Below are 16,971 nucleotides of genomic sequence, written 5' to 3'. Positions count from 1 at the left end.
TGGGACATGGCCTGCACTACACATTTAAGTTAAAGAAAATGTAGATTTAAAAAGCATGTCATTTGTAACTACCTGTTATGCATGAGTCTGATCACACACACACACACATTTTATTATATATATATATATATATATATATATATATATATATATATATATATATATATATATATATATAATTTTTTAATGATAAACTCAGAGACAAATAAATGCATATAAGGGTTTCCTTTAATATACAAGAACATTTGAAACAATACATGTTAGAAATGAGTGTTTGCTGAACACTGGAGATCTGTAGAAATGTATACAAGTAAACACACAAAGTTGTATTTTTCTGATTTTAAAAAGTGCATTCTGGTCTCAAGATGAGAACAGTAGTTCTGGATTTTCATATAACTGAAGAAAATACATGTTAACTTAGTGGTGCTTAGGGTTCTCTAGACCTTCCCTAGTAATCCCTATCTGAAACTGTTTCCAGTTTCATTTGAAGTTCATAAATAAAACAAATTATGGCTGATTGAGCACCTATTTGATTGATTTTATGCATCTGAATTATATCATACAATAGCTATATTTGCAGTACTGGAAAACAAATGAGCATGTCAGTTTCTATTTAACAAAAAAAAAAAAAAAAAAAAAAACTTTATTTTTTGTTTTTACAAATGTACATCTATAAAATATTCTTAATATAACAGCCATATAACATCTATATAAAGGCACCCAATTTAAAATAATGACTCTGTCTCCTCTTTATATAAACTCGTCTAATCTAAATCTCATTAACTAGCTGGGCCAACATTTATAAATCAAAAGATTAAATGCAGTAATACGATACATGAAAAAAGGAATGCCAGTAACACTCCAGTAATAATAAAAACAACTGCATAGACTTTGAAGTTTAAAAGGAAAAAAAAAATCTAGAGGTTTTGAATCTGTACTTTAATTTGCTCCGCATTATAATGTGGTGGAGCGGACTGCACACCTTTTGCCATTGCCCAAGCCATTGCTGTTTGGCACTGGCGTTTAATAAAGGAATTATTCCTTCCAGCAATCATATGGATGGCATTTCCAACATAAACCAGGGTTATCAAAAAACTCACCTATTAAACATAATGGCTCAGATGCTTTCAAAGTTTCGGTTGCATCTAACCAATGATTTTATAACTGGCACCTTGAAAAGACAATTTAAATTCTGTATCAGACATACTTGTTCATCAGAGCTGAAAGAGGTTTTAAACAAATCCTAGAACTTATATTTTAGTACAAAGATCATGGCTACATTTAAGAATTAAATACACTGTACGCATTTGCTTTATGTCAAAATATTGACTGTGATTTGTTAACCAAAAGGAAAGACAACCAAATATGTTTCTTCTTCAAGGCTATCCTCACAAGTGTAAAGCAAATTTCTGATGTGTTTACCACTTGACTAGTTTATTGCGCAGTTTCAAACCAAGTCTCTCCTGCTTCAAACCCCAGTGTATAGAGACAGGAAGTAGATGTACAGGAGAAAAATTGGATATATCAGAAGTGGTTTCTTGGTCTTGAATTCGTCCCCAACTAGCAAGGATGCAGCACTGTAAGCAGCCCAAAACACACCGAACAGCTGAAAAACAACAAACGATGCAACATGAACAAAATGTTAAGAGAATACAATACTCCTGCACAACAATAATGTATTTACAATTCACTTATCGGAAGTAAACCTATCACAATAAAGTATTTGCCAAAATTCCAGTGCATCTTATCCTCTGTACAGATGTCATCTTGTGCATACAACATAGTTTGAACAGCCAGAACCACTCAGCTTCACTGTCCTCTCACCCAACCTACACGAGATGACATCTCTTAAAGTGGTCGTGTTTTGCTGCAGAAAAAGTAGCAGAGTTTTGCTACTGAAACTTCATAAATCAAGGGTTTTGCTTGGTCTGTTACAATGACAGTTTTACTTTCCTTTTCCAAAATATGGATAAAAAGCTTTGATAAGTAGTGGCCAATGTCTCTGCTTACATCATCTGGAATGTTGGAAGGATAATGCAGAATAGAGCCGTACAAGACCTGTAAACACTTTACATGTCCTTTGAGGTTCCTGTATTTAACATTCCTATGGAAACATATTGCAAATCAAAGTAACACATTGTCACAAGGACGGCCGTAGTGGGTGGCGTCAGACCAGAGCCAGGAAATAAGCAACAGAGAGGAGTTTGGTGGAGCTGAGCGAATGGTCTCGCTCAGCATTTAATAAGTGAACAGACAGTCAGGAAATAAAAAGGTGGCAACAAACAAAAACACAGGACACGGCACTTTCGCCAAAATAAATAGACAAACAAAACGGACTACACAGACAGACATGGTGAGCTTCTATTTTTCTTACAATTATCACAATTACCTCCGTCTCCAGTCCCGTTCTCCACTCATCGAACACACAACCCCGAGTACATGAAAACATGCTGCTTTTATGCAGCTGTACCGAGACTCGACTGCTAATCAATCATTCAATTGGAGTTGCGGTACAACTGCACGTGAATTAATAAAGTGCAATTCCCCATGCTCACATATTATTACTTTTTACTTGCACGTGAAGTGCTGTGCAATCCTCATGCCTAAATACAAACATACATTTTAAACACTCGTGTTACACAGACCCGTTTATATCCAGTGTACCAATGAATATACACCAACATTAACACACAACATATATAATCCACACAGGGGCGGGCACTGCCACACACATTTAATTGAATATTTCCATCTCTTTCAGGTTTACTATTTAAAAGAGTTGTTCAGGCTGCGAGAACCTGTGTTGAACTGAAATCTAATGAACAAGTATAATTCTCTACTTTATTTAATTCTCTTAAATATCTAACTGCATATGGAATTAAACATACCTTTACCAGCGTAGATACCACTTCAAATCCACCAATTACCAAAAGCAACGGAGCTATTACTATTAGTGGAAGCAAGGAATATCCAATGACTCCAAGAACCTGGCCATAAGAAACCTAGATAACATCAAGACAGGAAAGATTATCATGTGTATGATCATCACTAAAACAACAGAAAAAAAGTTGATAGAGTTAGATACAGTTTTTTAAAGTTTATATTATACTATTTGTTTTGTGTTTCTTTTAGCAATAGATGCACAGTTATATTATGGGCCAGTTAAGAAATTTCCGTATTGATTTTAAATAGGTATTCCCCTGCCATGGCTGTAATTAAAATATATATTTAAATTATATGTAAATTACAGTGATCAGTATCATTAAAAAGGTACATCTCCATCACCACATAAAAATGTAAGTGTGACATACACAAGGATGAATGGACTGATTCTGACATATTAGTTCATGTACTCGGTATGTAATATTTGATGTGTTTTCTCTTTGTAAGTATAATACATAGCGTCATACATTTATTAATAAATTGATACTTACTTCACCACCCAAAACTCTAGCCAACAGGAAAATTGTCAAGGACCCAAAAATCCAAATAGTTATTATCCAGGACACCACCTTTTATATTAAAAAAAAAAAAAAAAAAAAAAAACAGAAGAAAATCTTAGTTTAAGTTAGTTAAATTAATCATACTTTAAAGAATGAAACAAATTCATAGTAAATGTTTGTTCTCAGTTGCACCTACCAGTACTTTCAGTGGGACCCAGACTAGAAAACCAGTGAGTTTCAAAGTGAACCTTTAAACCGCAACCAACAATCCAAAAGGTTACATTATATATATATATATATATATATATATATATATATATATATATATATATATATATATATATATATATATATATATATATATATATATATATATATATATAAAACGCAGTAAACCTCTGGAACTATATACAAACACCCCTTCCCAGAAAGTGTGTTTCCATTGAGAACATACGGCAGCCTTAAGATACTAACCAAAGCATCAGTGTAGGTTACATTACAGTATATATCAGGGGTGGCCAAACTTCCTGACCCTACAAGCCGCATACCAAAATTTCCATGTGGTCGAGAGCCGCAAGACACGTACTGTAAAACGTGAAATGTTTGCGAGAGCAAGATATTTTAATACTACCATTGTTGTGCAGTACAGTAGTTAGGCTATCTCTTGATGGCAGCAAAATACACAAGAACAAAGGATAGAACATTGCCTACACGGTTTCTGTGTAATTTGTACTGTAGATCTACAGTGTATTAAACTTGAAATGTAACACTACGGTGTTTTTCCACTATTTATTTTTATACTGTATGTATTACACACTAAATAAAATATATTCAGTTATTATGAAGCAAAAAACAATAAGTGACCTGAGTTCACCAAAAACTCCACATAAAAACAAGCATTTTTGTAAGGATTCTTTTTGACAAGCTCTTCCCTTGAAGATCTGAATGCTGGGTTTAAAAAAAAATAATTTTGTACGACTACTCTGAGTATTAAATATTGTTGAGCTTTGTGGAGTGCAAATGTACTGTATTTTGAAAGGGATTACAGTACCTGCTCATGACGAGACGCAAGATGTAAATATAATATTCATTTTAGACCCGCAATATTACATTTAAACATGCACTCTCTAGTCTAGCGCCAACACTCCATTTTATAAAACAATTAATTAATCTGAATAAGGATGCTTGCCACACAAAACTCTCTCAAGTTGTTAAATCAGGTTCTTTACTGAACTCCGCCCCTGCCTCAAGCTGATCCAGGAGGATATTCACGATGAAAATGTGTGTTTTCGTGATGTTTGAGGTTGCTCACCTTGTACAGGCTACAGTGTGTATGATTTGTTGCAGATGAGACACAGGTTTACCGCTGTTCTCAGTGAAAGCAAACTCTTTCTCCCAGTCTGGTTTCAAGCCTCTTACTTTCATTTAATACGTGTGAAGGGTTTACTCCATGTCATTGTCTCCATGAAACGAACGAGCACTGAATTATGAAATTTAGTTTCAACTGCACATCCGGCTTCGAAATTCGCATGTGCCAACGAGCGGTGTCGAAAGTCAACAAGTGACGAAATATCCTTGAGTGAACATGCATGCTCAAAGAAACAGGTGAGAGAATGAGACAAGGAAGAATAATTAACATGAATGAATACAGAGAACACAAATAATAAACGTTGGGTTTATTTTTACATTCTCTCTTCATATTTGTTTATAATTCTTTCTTCAGTTCATTCGAGTCGCAATGCGTGCGTACCCAGCATTTCATTGGGAGCTGCACTTGAACTGCAAAAGAGCTGCATGTGGCTTGCAAGCTGTGGTTTGGCTACATCTGCTACATAAAATATTAACAGGGTCAAGAAACATACACCCCCAAAGCAGAAAATGAATAATAGTAGTATGTAGCGGGAAGTGGGCATGCATGATCATTTATATATAAAAAAAAAAAAAAAAAAAAAAAAAAAAAAAGAACGAAAACCAGCCTCTCTATATCTCTTACATTTACCATCATCCATAACTATAAAACACTGAATAGTTCTAAATAAAAAAAATACTAAAAGTACAAAGAATAAACTAAATAAATTCAAAATGTGGTTGTACTATTTACACTGTATAACTTGAGTATAATTCTAGTCCCTTTTCCACTTACCCTGAACTGTCCGTACAATGAGATCATAGAGAAGAAGAGAACCACAGCCAGTGGGCCCCAGAAGTCAGGGTTATCCCTCACCACCTGTCGGTTGAACCCCAGCGATGGCATTGGCATCAGCACACAGCGGATTTTGTAGTAAATGTCTTTCGGGTCTATGTCAAGTTCCTCCCTGTGATTTACCACAAAAAAAAAAAAAACACACCCACCTACATAAACACACATATACAGTACTGTATATAATTAAGTTATATACAGTACTGTTGCTAGGGATAATAAGTGACACTGCATAATTGAAAGGTTATTACAGTAAATAATACTCAACTACTGTACCATTGTATTTTGGTATAGCTAAAAGAAAGGCATTTCTGTTCAAATATACCAAATTTTGAACACCACTCATCAAATTGTGCTTTTATGTCTGGAAAATCTTTTGATTTATTGTCCCTGGTGAGGTCTGACTCCAGCAATTACAAGTGAAACTGGTTGTCTTGTCTGCCATTCTTGCTGCAAGTTGATGATAAATAAGTCTGTAGCCCTTTTTCCATCCAACTTAACACGCTAAAACTTATGCGCACAAGCAAATTCGGCCAAATAACGGTCTGGAAAACTCTTATTCGACTTGCTACTCATATGACAAGTTCGCTCGGCAGAGGTGGTTTTATTTTTTGCTCGCTGCAATATTTTATTCGACATTTGCATGGTAAATTGTAGCGTAGCAACCCCTTCCTTTGCCATTCAAGAGACGTCAAACTGTCCAATGCACATGCTCTTGCCCCAATCGATCACATATTATTAAATTAGCATGATGTTGCCTTTGCACTTACAGGAATAGACAGCATAATGCTGCAATACTTTTTTTTTTTTTTCACATTTGCATTACCTATAGCAGATACTGTGTATCCACTCGCCATATAATGTTGACAAAAGTCTCTTGATTTGTTTACGTTTCTACCCATTCATTGGTTTATTTCAAGTTATTTATTATTTTTGTTGATTTAAAAAAAAAAAAAATGTTGTACTACTATTTGATTAAAGAAATTGTTAAAGAAATGTTTGTCTAACACGCCAAGGACCAGTGGAAGATAGTTGTTTTTAGTAGTTATTTTACTTACGTTGATGTAAAGAATTGACGTTTTTCATGTATTTTTTGTAACAAGTTTAGACCATTAGTGAATAAAGTGGTGTAAACTTAATGTTCTCATGCGTGAGTTCAAGTGTGTATTGACACTCCTTTAAGGTCAAGATGCTCAATTTTTACAGAATTTTTTCTTCTTCACTTGAGCAGTCTGGTTCAAAATTGAATTAAACCATTTTAAATGGACCCTATGGTCAATTACAGCTTGTGTATCAGACTTGGTCAATAATAATTACAACTACAGCAGGGTTAGTCTTTGCCGCCAGTCTCTGTTTAATCGATTTAACGGTGGTGATAGCTTGCAGAGCAATAGCAAAAGGAGTCTCCCAAACTGAAGCGTTCTTGAAGGGGATTTTCTATACGGGGATCCATCGCAGCAAGAAACAGCAGGTATTTTTACAAATCGCACAGCTACATTACGACAGGAATAGGTGCCGGCAAGTTTTAGTGCTTACTTGGTAGACTAGCAAGCAAGTACAATTTTTCTTATGGAAAATTGTCTAACAAATATATTTTATGTAAGTAAAGGTCTCCACACACTGGACCTTTCCTGCGATAAAATGGTACTACTGCTGCAACACTACCTTTCACACCAGTAGCAACAGGCAAGCATGATGTGATAGGCGACTGTTGTATGTATCATCAGCTGAAAAAAACTACAGTTAATGCTGTTATACAGCTAATACAAATGGAGAATACAGCTAACACAAATGGAGAATACACAATAGCTTTTCAGAATACTTATTTCAGTAAAGGTAAACAAATCATACACACCAGCTATATCCAGTTCCCTGGAAATGGACTGCCAGATGTTCTCCCTCATTGCCATGTCTTACAATTTGTATGTCCTTTATTGTACAGCTCTGAGTGTTTTGATACTGCAAGAATTATCTTTTGTTCCGCCATTGTTTACTGAAGGCATGCAAGGTAAGCTGTTCCTCACTGGTCAGTTCCCTAGCTGCCATATGACAAAATCTCAAATGTAGACACCGATACTACTTTTTTCACATTGCTTCAATGTCACTTCAGTGTTGCCTGTCGCATCACAGGCAGTGTAAACGACTCGTATAAAAAAAACACTTTTTTTTTTTAGTTTTGGTACAGTAAGTCATGTGACACATTCACTTGTCACATTGCGTCCGGTGTATAAAGGCCAAAAATTTTGCGACACATGCAAATTAGGTTATGAAAACAATACACATCACAGGGAAAACCCTTTTACTCAGTAGAATCTGCATTAGTTTTTCTCTCCTTATGTTGCTGTCATTTCTGCAGACATTTTACAGAGTAAATTATAAAATATGTTTGAAAATGTAAAAATAAAAACTAAAAGTGGTACTTTAGGCAAAAGCAGGGACTTCTGCCTTTGACATCTGTAAGACTTAGCCTGTCGGAGTCTGTGTTGCATTATTACAGTCCCTCCGAATCTGGAACATCAGACTTTTCGATCCATCAAGCCCGGCTCACTTTACTTTATACAGCTCACTAACAACTTTAAAATATATTAGTTTCTCCTAGTTTGAAGGGTATCATTTAGATAATAGTGTTACTTGCTATGGTTTATTTTTCTAAGTTGTTTGAACATTTGAAAGATTAAATTTATAGAGAAAATTTATAATATTTTAACTTAGACCAAAGGTGCAACTATTTGATCAAGGAAGCAGAAAATGGTAAAACAGAGACTCCTTAAGAGCAATATAAATCTTTGAACTACTGAAGGAGCAATAGCCTACACAGTGGGCAAGTGATATAAAAAGAGACTGTTTGTATAACCTGGGGAATGGGAGTGAAAATGTTGTAGGTGAAATCTGGTTATAGTTTACTATGTAAATATGGGACATCCCAAGCTGCAGTTAGTCATAAACTCCAGACCATGGTGCTGCTGCTCTGTGAACAAGACAACCCCCTTTGACTCTCAAGGGCAGGGTAAATATGCCGCTTCTATCTAACCATTGTTTAAAAGCTAGTATAACTACTTTAATTTGTCTAGAATTAAACTCTGCAAAGTGTATGGAAATCTGTGTTATATGGAACCAACTAAACACTGTTAATTCTGTTTAATAAAGTGTCTGTTAACCATAAGTCATTTGAATAGGGACTATACTATAATAAATGTTATGTTTAGGAGAATAAATAAGAGTAAGATGTCATAAATAAACATAATCAACTAAACCAAATCCTTACAAATTTACAACACACAATTTTGAGTGTGTATATGTTTTGAGCTGGGATTACGCACAGGAGAGGCTTGGTGTCCTCAGGGTCATCTTCCTCCACCTCCAGCAGCCAGCCGTACCCTCTCTGTCTCAGGAAAGTAGTTGCAGAGGCATCCTTAGCTTCACCGCCAACATTCACTTTAACATCTGGAGATTCAATTGAACCGCTGAGCTCTGGAAAATACGCAGAGAGAGAGAGAGCGAGAGAGAGAGAGAGAGAGAGAGAGAGAGAGAGAGAGAGAGAGAGAAAGAGAGAGAGAGAGAGAGAGAGATATCGCATGTGTGAACAAAACATCTGTTCTGATCTCCCTCACTTTATATAACAAACGGATTGCACTAGAACAGTACTACACAGAAACAGGATAACCAGGATATTCACCTTTGCTTTTGTTAAATGATTAGGGTTTGTATTCCTTAATTTACTAAGAGGCTAGGACTGTGTTTTACTTATCGTCACAATTTTATCTTATCCTTGCTTAAATTATTTAAAAAAAAAGTCTATTGGGCTTAATAACCAATTAAGTGCACTTTACTTTTTATTTTACCACGTAAACAGAAGCCCAACACTCCAAATATATTATTATCTGTTTGCCTGTGGGATATTCCCTGCCCTTTATAAGAAATATGAATTACTCTACTGATTTGTATTTCTGCTGTCCTGCTCATTGCAGATTTTGATGAATAAAAAAATGTGCAAAAACAGCTATAGCCAGAGCCTTGAGGCTGAAATGTTTCCCAGCTACTATTCATCCCCCAAACTTAAGAATAGAAACTACAAGTTACTTGCAGACACAGTCTCTATTCATTTTAGTGTCCCACATTCATGTTTATGATTCATGGCGGAGTGTTAAGCACATTTCATTCGAAGTTTCTGGTTTAGGACATAGTTTAAACGTGGTTTAAAGTTTGCCAACCTTAGCTGGGGGCCCACAGGGAGTACTGCAACTGGTCTTTGAGCACCCCCAGGTAAGGAGGAAAACCGATACGGGGAAAGTCGATGAGCTCCACCATCCCCTACTGGGGTCCGGTGTTTGACCAGGTCAGGCAGAGACTTCCCAGACTGGGCCCTTGTCTGCTTGGTAACATTGGCAGGTGAAAAGAGGTGATTGAGAACAGGAATGAAAGTCGGTCCTCCTGATCAATAAGTGGGTTGCAGTGGTAAGACAACACTTGAATTGTGCATTTTAAATTGGGCTGAAAACAGGGTAAAATAACTCATAAAAATAAAGGAATTAAAAAAAGAATAATAAAATCGGATTCTTATCTGTTTGTTTCTTTCTGTTTGTTTGATTCTTATCTGTTTGTTTCTTTACAAATGCAGGCACATAAGCCTTTGTCGATGAAGCCTTGTTGTCAGGCAAAACAGAAAATGTTCCCATGATACCTAGACAATGGTGAGATTCTGACAACATTCTTAATAATTCTGCACATAATGCCCCCATCTACAGTATAAGCCCCACAGGGTTGTACAAGACGAGGTAGTGGGAAGCCAAATTACCTCTTCCCACACTCTGGATATTTAGTATTTTCAGCCAAAAGAGGTTCACAAAGCAAGTTATTTTTGTTCAGAATACCAATATTCACTGGTGTAATCGAGTCGGAACGTGCGAGAACACAGTTGCGGTACTTTCTTCTATCGACTGAACCTTGACTTAAAAATCTTTAACGATTTGTTATGAAAATACTTATATGGCGCCCGACCGCTGTAATTCTGGTGCCTGGGCACCAACGAAACAATCTCTTTTCCATGGGGAAATCAAATGATTCTTTCTGCACCTTCTGATGGTACACTCTGAAAAAGAGTCTCTGATAACCAGCTTTCTAAAATGCGTGCATTTACTGCAATAACTGGCAACAGCCATCGCACTCTGTTTACTAACTTTTGCAAGTTATTATCATAAATATCAACCTCAAATTGAGACTCTCGAGGTAAGGTACATATCATTTTGAGACCATTCTTGCAAAGCGTTAACATAAGCATATTTGCGACTGTCTTGTAGCTGATTCATTGATTTCCGTGCATTTTTGCACGTCACATTTGTGCAGAGCAATCAACATATTTCGTATGAAACCCACTCGCTCCTAATTATTGACAATTATCATGATAGAAAATCAACACCTGATGATAATTATAGAATAAACACATACATGATCAACAAGTGCTGAAAATAAATTGGCAATTTGTGATTCAAAAAAGCAACAAAAACGGTTACAACTAAAGAGTACAGCAATGATCTCAAAATGGCAGTGACATAAACGAAAAAGGAGAAACTACTACAAAAATAGCAGAAAGACTCAGTTTACCAAAAAGCACTGAGTGGGCTATTATTGACAAACACAGGAGAACAGAAACTACTGCAACTACTAGCTCCAGGTGTGGAAGGCAAGGTGGTTATACGACAGACAACAAAGTTCAAGGTCCAAACAGTTCTTTCATTTTCCTTAACACGGTTTGGCACCGTTTCATATTAATACTGGCTTTACACAGCAATGTGTATCGCAGTAATAAACCACTGGGTTCAGTCCTGAAAATAATAATACAATAACAATAACACTCAACATCGACACGGCCACGTCTCCAGACAGTGCATGCTGTCGTACAGGTGTGGTGAAAGACAACAATAGTGGTGCAGCAGTGCAGTGTAGTCCAGGCTTGGTGCTGGCCAGGCTGTAGCGACAACTCCCAGTACATATTAGCTGTCTATCAATAACAAACAGTAACAATTAGACAGACAAACAAACAAAACACTAAACACTCACAATCCGTTTTTACTTCTGTTTCCTTACGGGTCCTTTCAGTAACCATAACATGTGGACAGAATGCATCGTCACATCCCCTGAAATACCCTTAGTCACACTCCCTGCGATAGCTAGTTCAATTATGTATCCTCCAAGTAGCAAAAAGGAAACTAAAGTCAATTGCCGAACTCAAAGCTGTATGTGTTGAAGAATGGGCAAAAATATCTCAGAAAAGATGCCAGGAACTGGTTTCCAAATACAAAAAAAGACTGCAAGCTGTAAATGAAGCAAAGGGTGGGCACACAAAATACTAATGTAATGGTGCCCAAATATTTTTGTCAAAAGTATGAAATTTGTTTTTGCACGTTATGTAATTTATCGTTTTATTATAAAGCTGAATCTCTAATTTATATCTTTCAATAGAACAATTAGAAAAGTTAGAAATCACTTTCTTTGTGTGATATATCCAACTAAATCGATTTTAGTTGCATATGTTACACTTTTGAGTATACATACGATTGTGTGGTTGCATTGGATTTGTGTGCTTTTTAGTCAGCACTTAAGGTTAAGTTTTTCAAGATGGCAGAATGCAGTGCAGATGTCAGTGTTTTATACAATAGTAAAAAGCAATGCTATACAGACCACCAGTTAAGCATGCAGTCTATAACTATGATAAAAAGTAACAGGGCTGCAGTTATGATAGGAACTCAGACAGGCTTCATAATGGTAAATATACGCTTTATAAAAAATTGGTATTACATACATATATATTACAAACACACACACACATATACATTTTTAGCTCAGAGTCAGCTGCCCAACGTTTCGATATGTTGTACATATCTTTCTCAAGGGAGCCTGTGTTTGAATCAAAACATTGGAGGTATTTATAGGTATTTGACAACTACTTGTTATTGTTTATATTCAAATCCATAATTTATTCTTACATGATGATATGGTGTTCTATATGTGACATCACTTTTACATATATCTTTAAATCTATATTAATTCTAATTAACATTATTTTATATAAACTTATATTTATATTATCATGCAATCCTGGCTCTGAGGATCGGCCTTGATATGGTCTCCCCAGCGCATCAGCATGCACAACTTTTGAATTAATTTTGTTTATTTAATTATTTTTAACTTTTATATATATATATTGGAATTAATTAGTTCATTCTTTTCTGTTGAGTCCTGCTGGCATAATTGTGTTCAGTCTATTTATCCATTTACTTTCTTTTATTCTTCTATATGTTGCATTATCTAATTTTAGCTGTTCTAATACTACAAACTTTACACCATTTATGTCATGTCTCAGTATCTAAAAAGCTTAGAGGTACTGCTGCTGATAACTGGCATGTATTTTAAATGTTTGCAGAGTCAAGAGATGATGCAATGAAGTGAACATTAGGAACTTCTATTACAAACTACAATACTACTTTAAGAAGCATAACAATTCTTTTAGTAAAAATGCTGATGAAGAGAGCAAAAGTGCACCCTACTACTGTGGTTGTAAACATGGGTTTAAAGCTGCTTTGTGTATCGGTCAGTGCAGAGCCAGGGATTGGAATGAACAGCTGCCCTTGCAACTGGCTTCGTATGGCACTTTGTACCCTGGGGATAACATTGCAAACCTGCAGGGGAAAAAGTGTATGCTGAGCTATGATTTGGTGGGGGAGGAATGAGGTGCCGCAGAGCTGAAATGTGTGTCCATGTCTTTCCATTGTCTCCAACAGCTGGCGGAAGTTAGTTAAAGGCAGTGCTGACAAATTTTGGAAATGATCAGCCAAAAAGCACACTTACATTTAAGATTTCATATATATTGCAAAAGCACAAGTGCTACACGTGTACTTAAAATATTTAAAAAGAACACAGATGTTATAAACTATTTGTTTATTTATTTATTTATCTGCTTTGCTTGTTTTGTGTTTTTTTTTTTCTTCTCACAATTGTAAGTACCAGAAACGGTGGGTTTTTTTTGTTTTTTTTATCTGATGAGAGCCAATGAGGAAGGTCCTGGGGGAAAAAATGTATTCAGAATGTAGTGTAAAATTAAACTGTCCAGAACTGTTGGCAGATAGCCTTTAAAAATAAATGTAAAAACAAAAACAATCCTAATTGTACTCATACAATTCTTAAATTGGGGATGAATAAAAAATAACTGAGCATTTTGGATTGGGGGGACACACAGACGACATGACATACTGATTGAAGTTCTGCCCTGATGATGACTTCATAATCAAAAGGAATAGCAAAAAACCATGCATGACAAAAATAGCCAAACCAGCAAAGACAACATTTACCCACTAGGTGCTTTCAAAACAAGACAAATTTGGCTGGCAGCAAATGATCAAGGGGGAGTAGTCTAAAAGTTTCATGTGAGATGCATGCATTACCTAATAAATGTTACCTCAAGTTCAATAAACAAATAAAACGTGGCTTTGTATAATTTGTTTGAGAAAAATCAATATTTTAATTGGCGTTCCAGTACTTTCAGATTTAGGACTACACCACTTGCCACTACTGACTGTATCTGAGTAATTCGGACAACAAAAACATTACCTCAATCTTGTCTAGCACTGTAAATGTGGCAGTAAAGAAAGCTGCATCCACATGGGCCTTAACAACTGGCTGTGACAGGAATCTGTATGTCAACAGGGACCATTAGCTTACCCGCAACAAATAGTGTTCCTTACTTCTTAATGGATCCCATTAGCCTCACCCATACTGTAGCAGCTGTTCCTGAGATATGAGGCCATCATGCTTTCCCAACGCCCTCTCTAGGGCACTATACACATATCATATAACTGTTCAGGCTATGGCCTTAACACCATTTATTTATTTATTTATTTTTTATGCTAAGTAAATAAAAAGGGTGAGTGGAATGGCAAATCCCATGCAATGTTTTATAGCATTATTCCTATTTGTTAGAACTATTTTCAATAAAAACGTATTCTCGATACTCCAAATTCTATCAGAAAAAAAGGTGCAATATCTCGACAAATATATGACAAATGTAATAATTTAACTGTGCTGGTAGGCAAGAAATGTGTGATCAAAGATGATTTAACACAATTTTAAACTGTTTAGCCCAACAAACCTAAGAAGTACTTAAATTAAATATTTTTAAATATCTTTTTTTTTTTTTCAAAATGTTGTTTACTGTTACTTTACATTATAAATTGAATAGATTATCTCCCCACAGGTGATCCTAGTAAAATGTAAAATTTTGTAAAAATGTAAAAAGGCAGAACACTTAATTTCTGTTTTGTTTCCATAACTAAAGCTGTCATACATTCCCTCCAATTGCTGCTGCATTTGGCTGAGTGTAGGAATGAAAACAAGACTCCTATTTCAAGTCAGTTTCACCCATTCTAGATTTTACATCGAGCTTAATTAGCCACTAGGTAACAAGCTCAGGAGTGTCTAGGTTAAACGTATAGTAAAATTAGGAATGGATCAACCCGCTACGCAATGGGAGTCTTATTTACAGCAATGGGAGTGGGTGTGTAAACATTCTACTGCCGACGCGTCTAGTTTGTGACACAAGAAAGCTGATCTAAAGAAGACGTGGGGAGGCACAAAAAAAAAATCTTTTTTTTTAAAAAAATGTTTTATATATTATTGTACACGATTGTGGGGCACTGCGACTTTAAACATGAAATACTTATTTTCACCACACACAATCTGACCAACACCGATAAAATCCGAAGGTATTGTTCTTTGCCAATATACAATGTACTTTACAATGTGTATAATTAGAAGGGTTTCTAATTATTAATAGTACAAAAATACTGTATGTACGGTTGTTTCTTCTGGTTCCAGTATTAATTAAGACTGATGTTAATAATAATAATAATAATAATAATAATAATAATAATAATAATAATAATAATGCAACATCAACATGATTAATACGTTTTATGTTATATTACCGATCCCCTCTTTCGCGAAAATACTTCAACGTGGAAAAACCTTTCATTTCACAAATAATATTTACAATAACAGAAACACTGGTGACGTTTTCCAAGGCAGGGCCTACTGCTACTGTACCTTCGGCGTCAGTGGAGGAGACAAAGGTAAAATCTCCGTTGGTAGTGGAGAAATGCTGCGCCTGCTGATGCATTGTCAATAATTAACCGATATCCGTCTTTACCGTACGACGACTGACATTTAAACCAATTGGTAACAAACTCCTGAGCCAGATCTTTTTTCCCCCTGTACTGTTCCAACAGTCTACTCCATGCTGCGGGGTTGAGATCGCCTCTCCCAGAGTAAACGAACCAGTAAACAGATCATGGACCGAAAGCAGGAAGTGAGAGTGAGCTGTGAGGCGACACGTCAAGACCAATTAAAAAGTGCAGCAGAACTAACTTTTAAGCAAACAATGTACGATATGGCATCGAATTCTCAATTTTTTATATGAAAAAATAATATTGAGAATTGTTGATATCAAATATGCTATTTTTGATATAAACAAAACATACTTGATATCACTAACAGAATTTCTGATATCAGAAATGGAGGATTCGATCATGTTAAAAGTGCTCGCCATAGTACAGCACTCCCACACTGTAAATAGACTTCAAAGATTATATCACTGGGCTTAACGTTTTTAGTAAAGCTTTGAAACTCAACCTGTCTGTGTTTGTTTTGTAACTTACTGTATTACTGTACATTGCTGTTTTTTTCACTGCTTACTTTGGTTTTCATAATGTGGTTTGCCACCCTGTGCCATAATGCAATGGAAATAAAAGGAATTACTGCACAGTTTCAACCGTTGTTGTCTGCAGTTTAATGCATAAGTAATGTCAGAAGCCAGTCATTAAAAAATAGCAACCAACGATGCCACTTCATTGGAGAAAAACATTTTATTTTCCTATTCTTAGAATATGGTTTAGTGTCATCAGGCAATAATGTTACCTTATGACATTCCACCCTTCATAGTAACACGCTGACGTGGCTGATTGAAAGGGTTATATCTACTTGTACAGTAGTTCTGCTCCACTGTTATTATTTAACTGTATCCACTGAGTTAGAAAGCTGTGCCATCTTAAGTTGCATCACAATTATATGAACATTGATAGAAATTATTTTACTGTTCCTGTTGGGAGAAAAGGTAAGTAGGAAAGAGGGAAGAGGAATATGAGGTTGTGTAAAAAGAGGAGGGAAAGCTTATGGTTGGGATAGACAGACTGCAGGAGAGACGTGGTGTGGAGCTTCTGCCGAACAGGAGGTGTGCATCTCAGAGAAACCCACAAAAAAAAAGACAAGGAGGCGGTAACC

General features: G+C 35.8%; 1 protein-coding gene across 1 annotated transcript; it reads right to left on the bottom strand.

Annotated features, from left to right (window-relative positions):
- Window positions 1-210: 210 nt before the first annotated feature.
- Window positions 211-16,002, bottom strand: LOC121315671 (protein YIPF4-like). Its single transcript, XM_041249957.1, has 6 exons — window positions 15,739-16,002; window positions 8,964-9,114; window positions 5,587-5,758; window positions 3,435-3,512; window positions 2,889-3,002; window positions 211-1,606 (listed from the first exon to the last, which is right to left on the bottom strand). The coding sequence occupies exons 1-6, from the start codon at window positions 15,809-15,811 to the stop codon at window positions 1,469-1,471; spliced, it is 726 nt and encodes a 241-aa protein (XP_041105891.1). The 5' UTR covers window positions 15,812-16,002; the 3' UTR covers window positions 211-1,468.
- Between the last annotated feature and the right edge of the window lie 969 nt (window positions 16,003-16,971).

The sequence above is a fragment of the Polyodon spathula genome, chromosome 5, assembly GCF_017654505.1.
Source record: "Polyodon spathula isolate WHYD16114869_AA chromosome 5, ASM1765450v1, whole genome shotgun sequence".
NCBI classification, from domain to species: domain Eukaryota; kingdom Metazoa; phylum Chordata; class Actinopteri; order Acipenseriformes; family Polyodontidae; genus Polyodon; species Polyodon spathula.
Note: the sequence above shows the minus strand (reverse complement) of the source record. Positions and strands in the feature narration are given on the sequence as shown.

Coding starts and splice junctions, on each gene's coding strand:
- LOC121315671 (XM_041249957.1), bottom strand. CDS start 15,811: ATGCATCAGCAGGCGCAGCATTTCTCCACTACCAACGGAGATTTTACC. Junction 9,115..15,738: donor CTCCTCCACTGACGCCGAAG/GTACAGTAGCAG, acceptor CGTATTTTCCAG/AGCTCAGCGGTTCAATTGAA. Junction 1,607..2,888: donor TGGTATCTACGCTGGTAAAG/GTATGTTTAATT, acceptor GTTGTTTTTCAG/CTGTTCGGTGTGTTTTGGGC.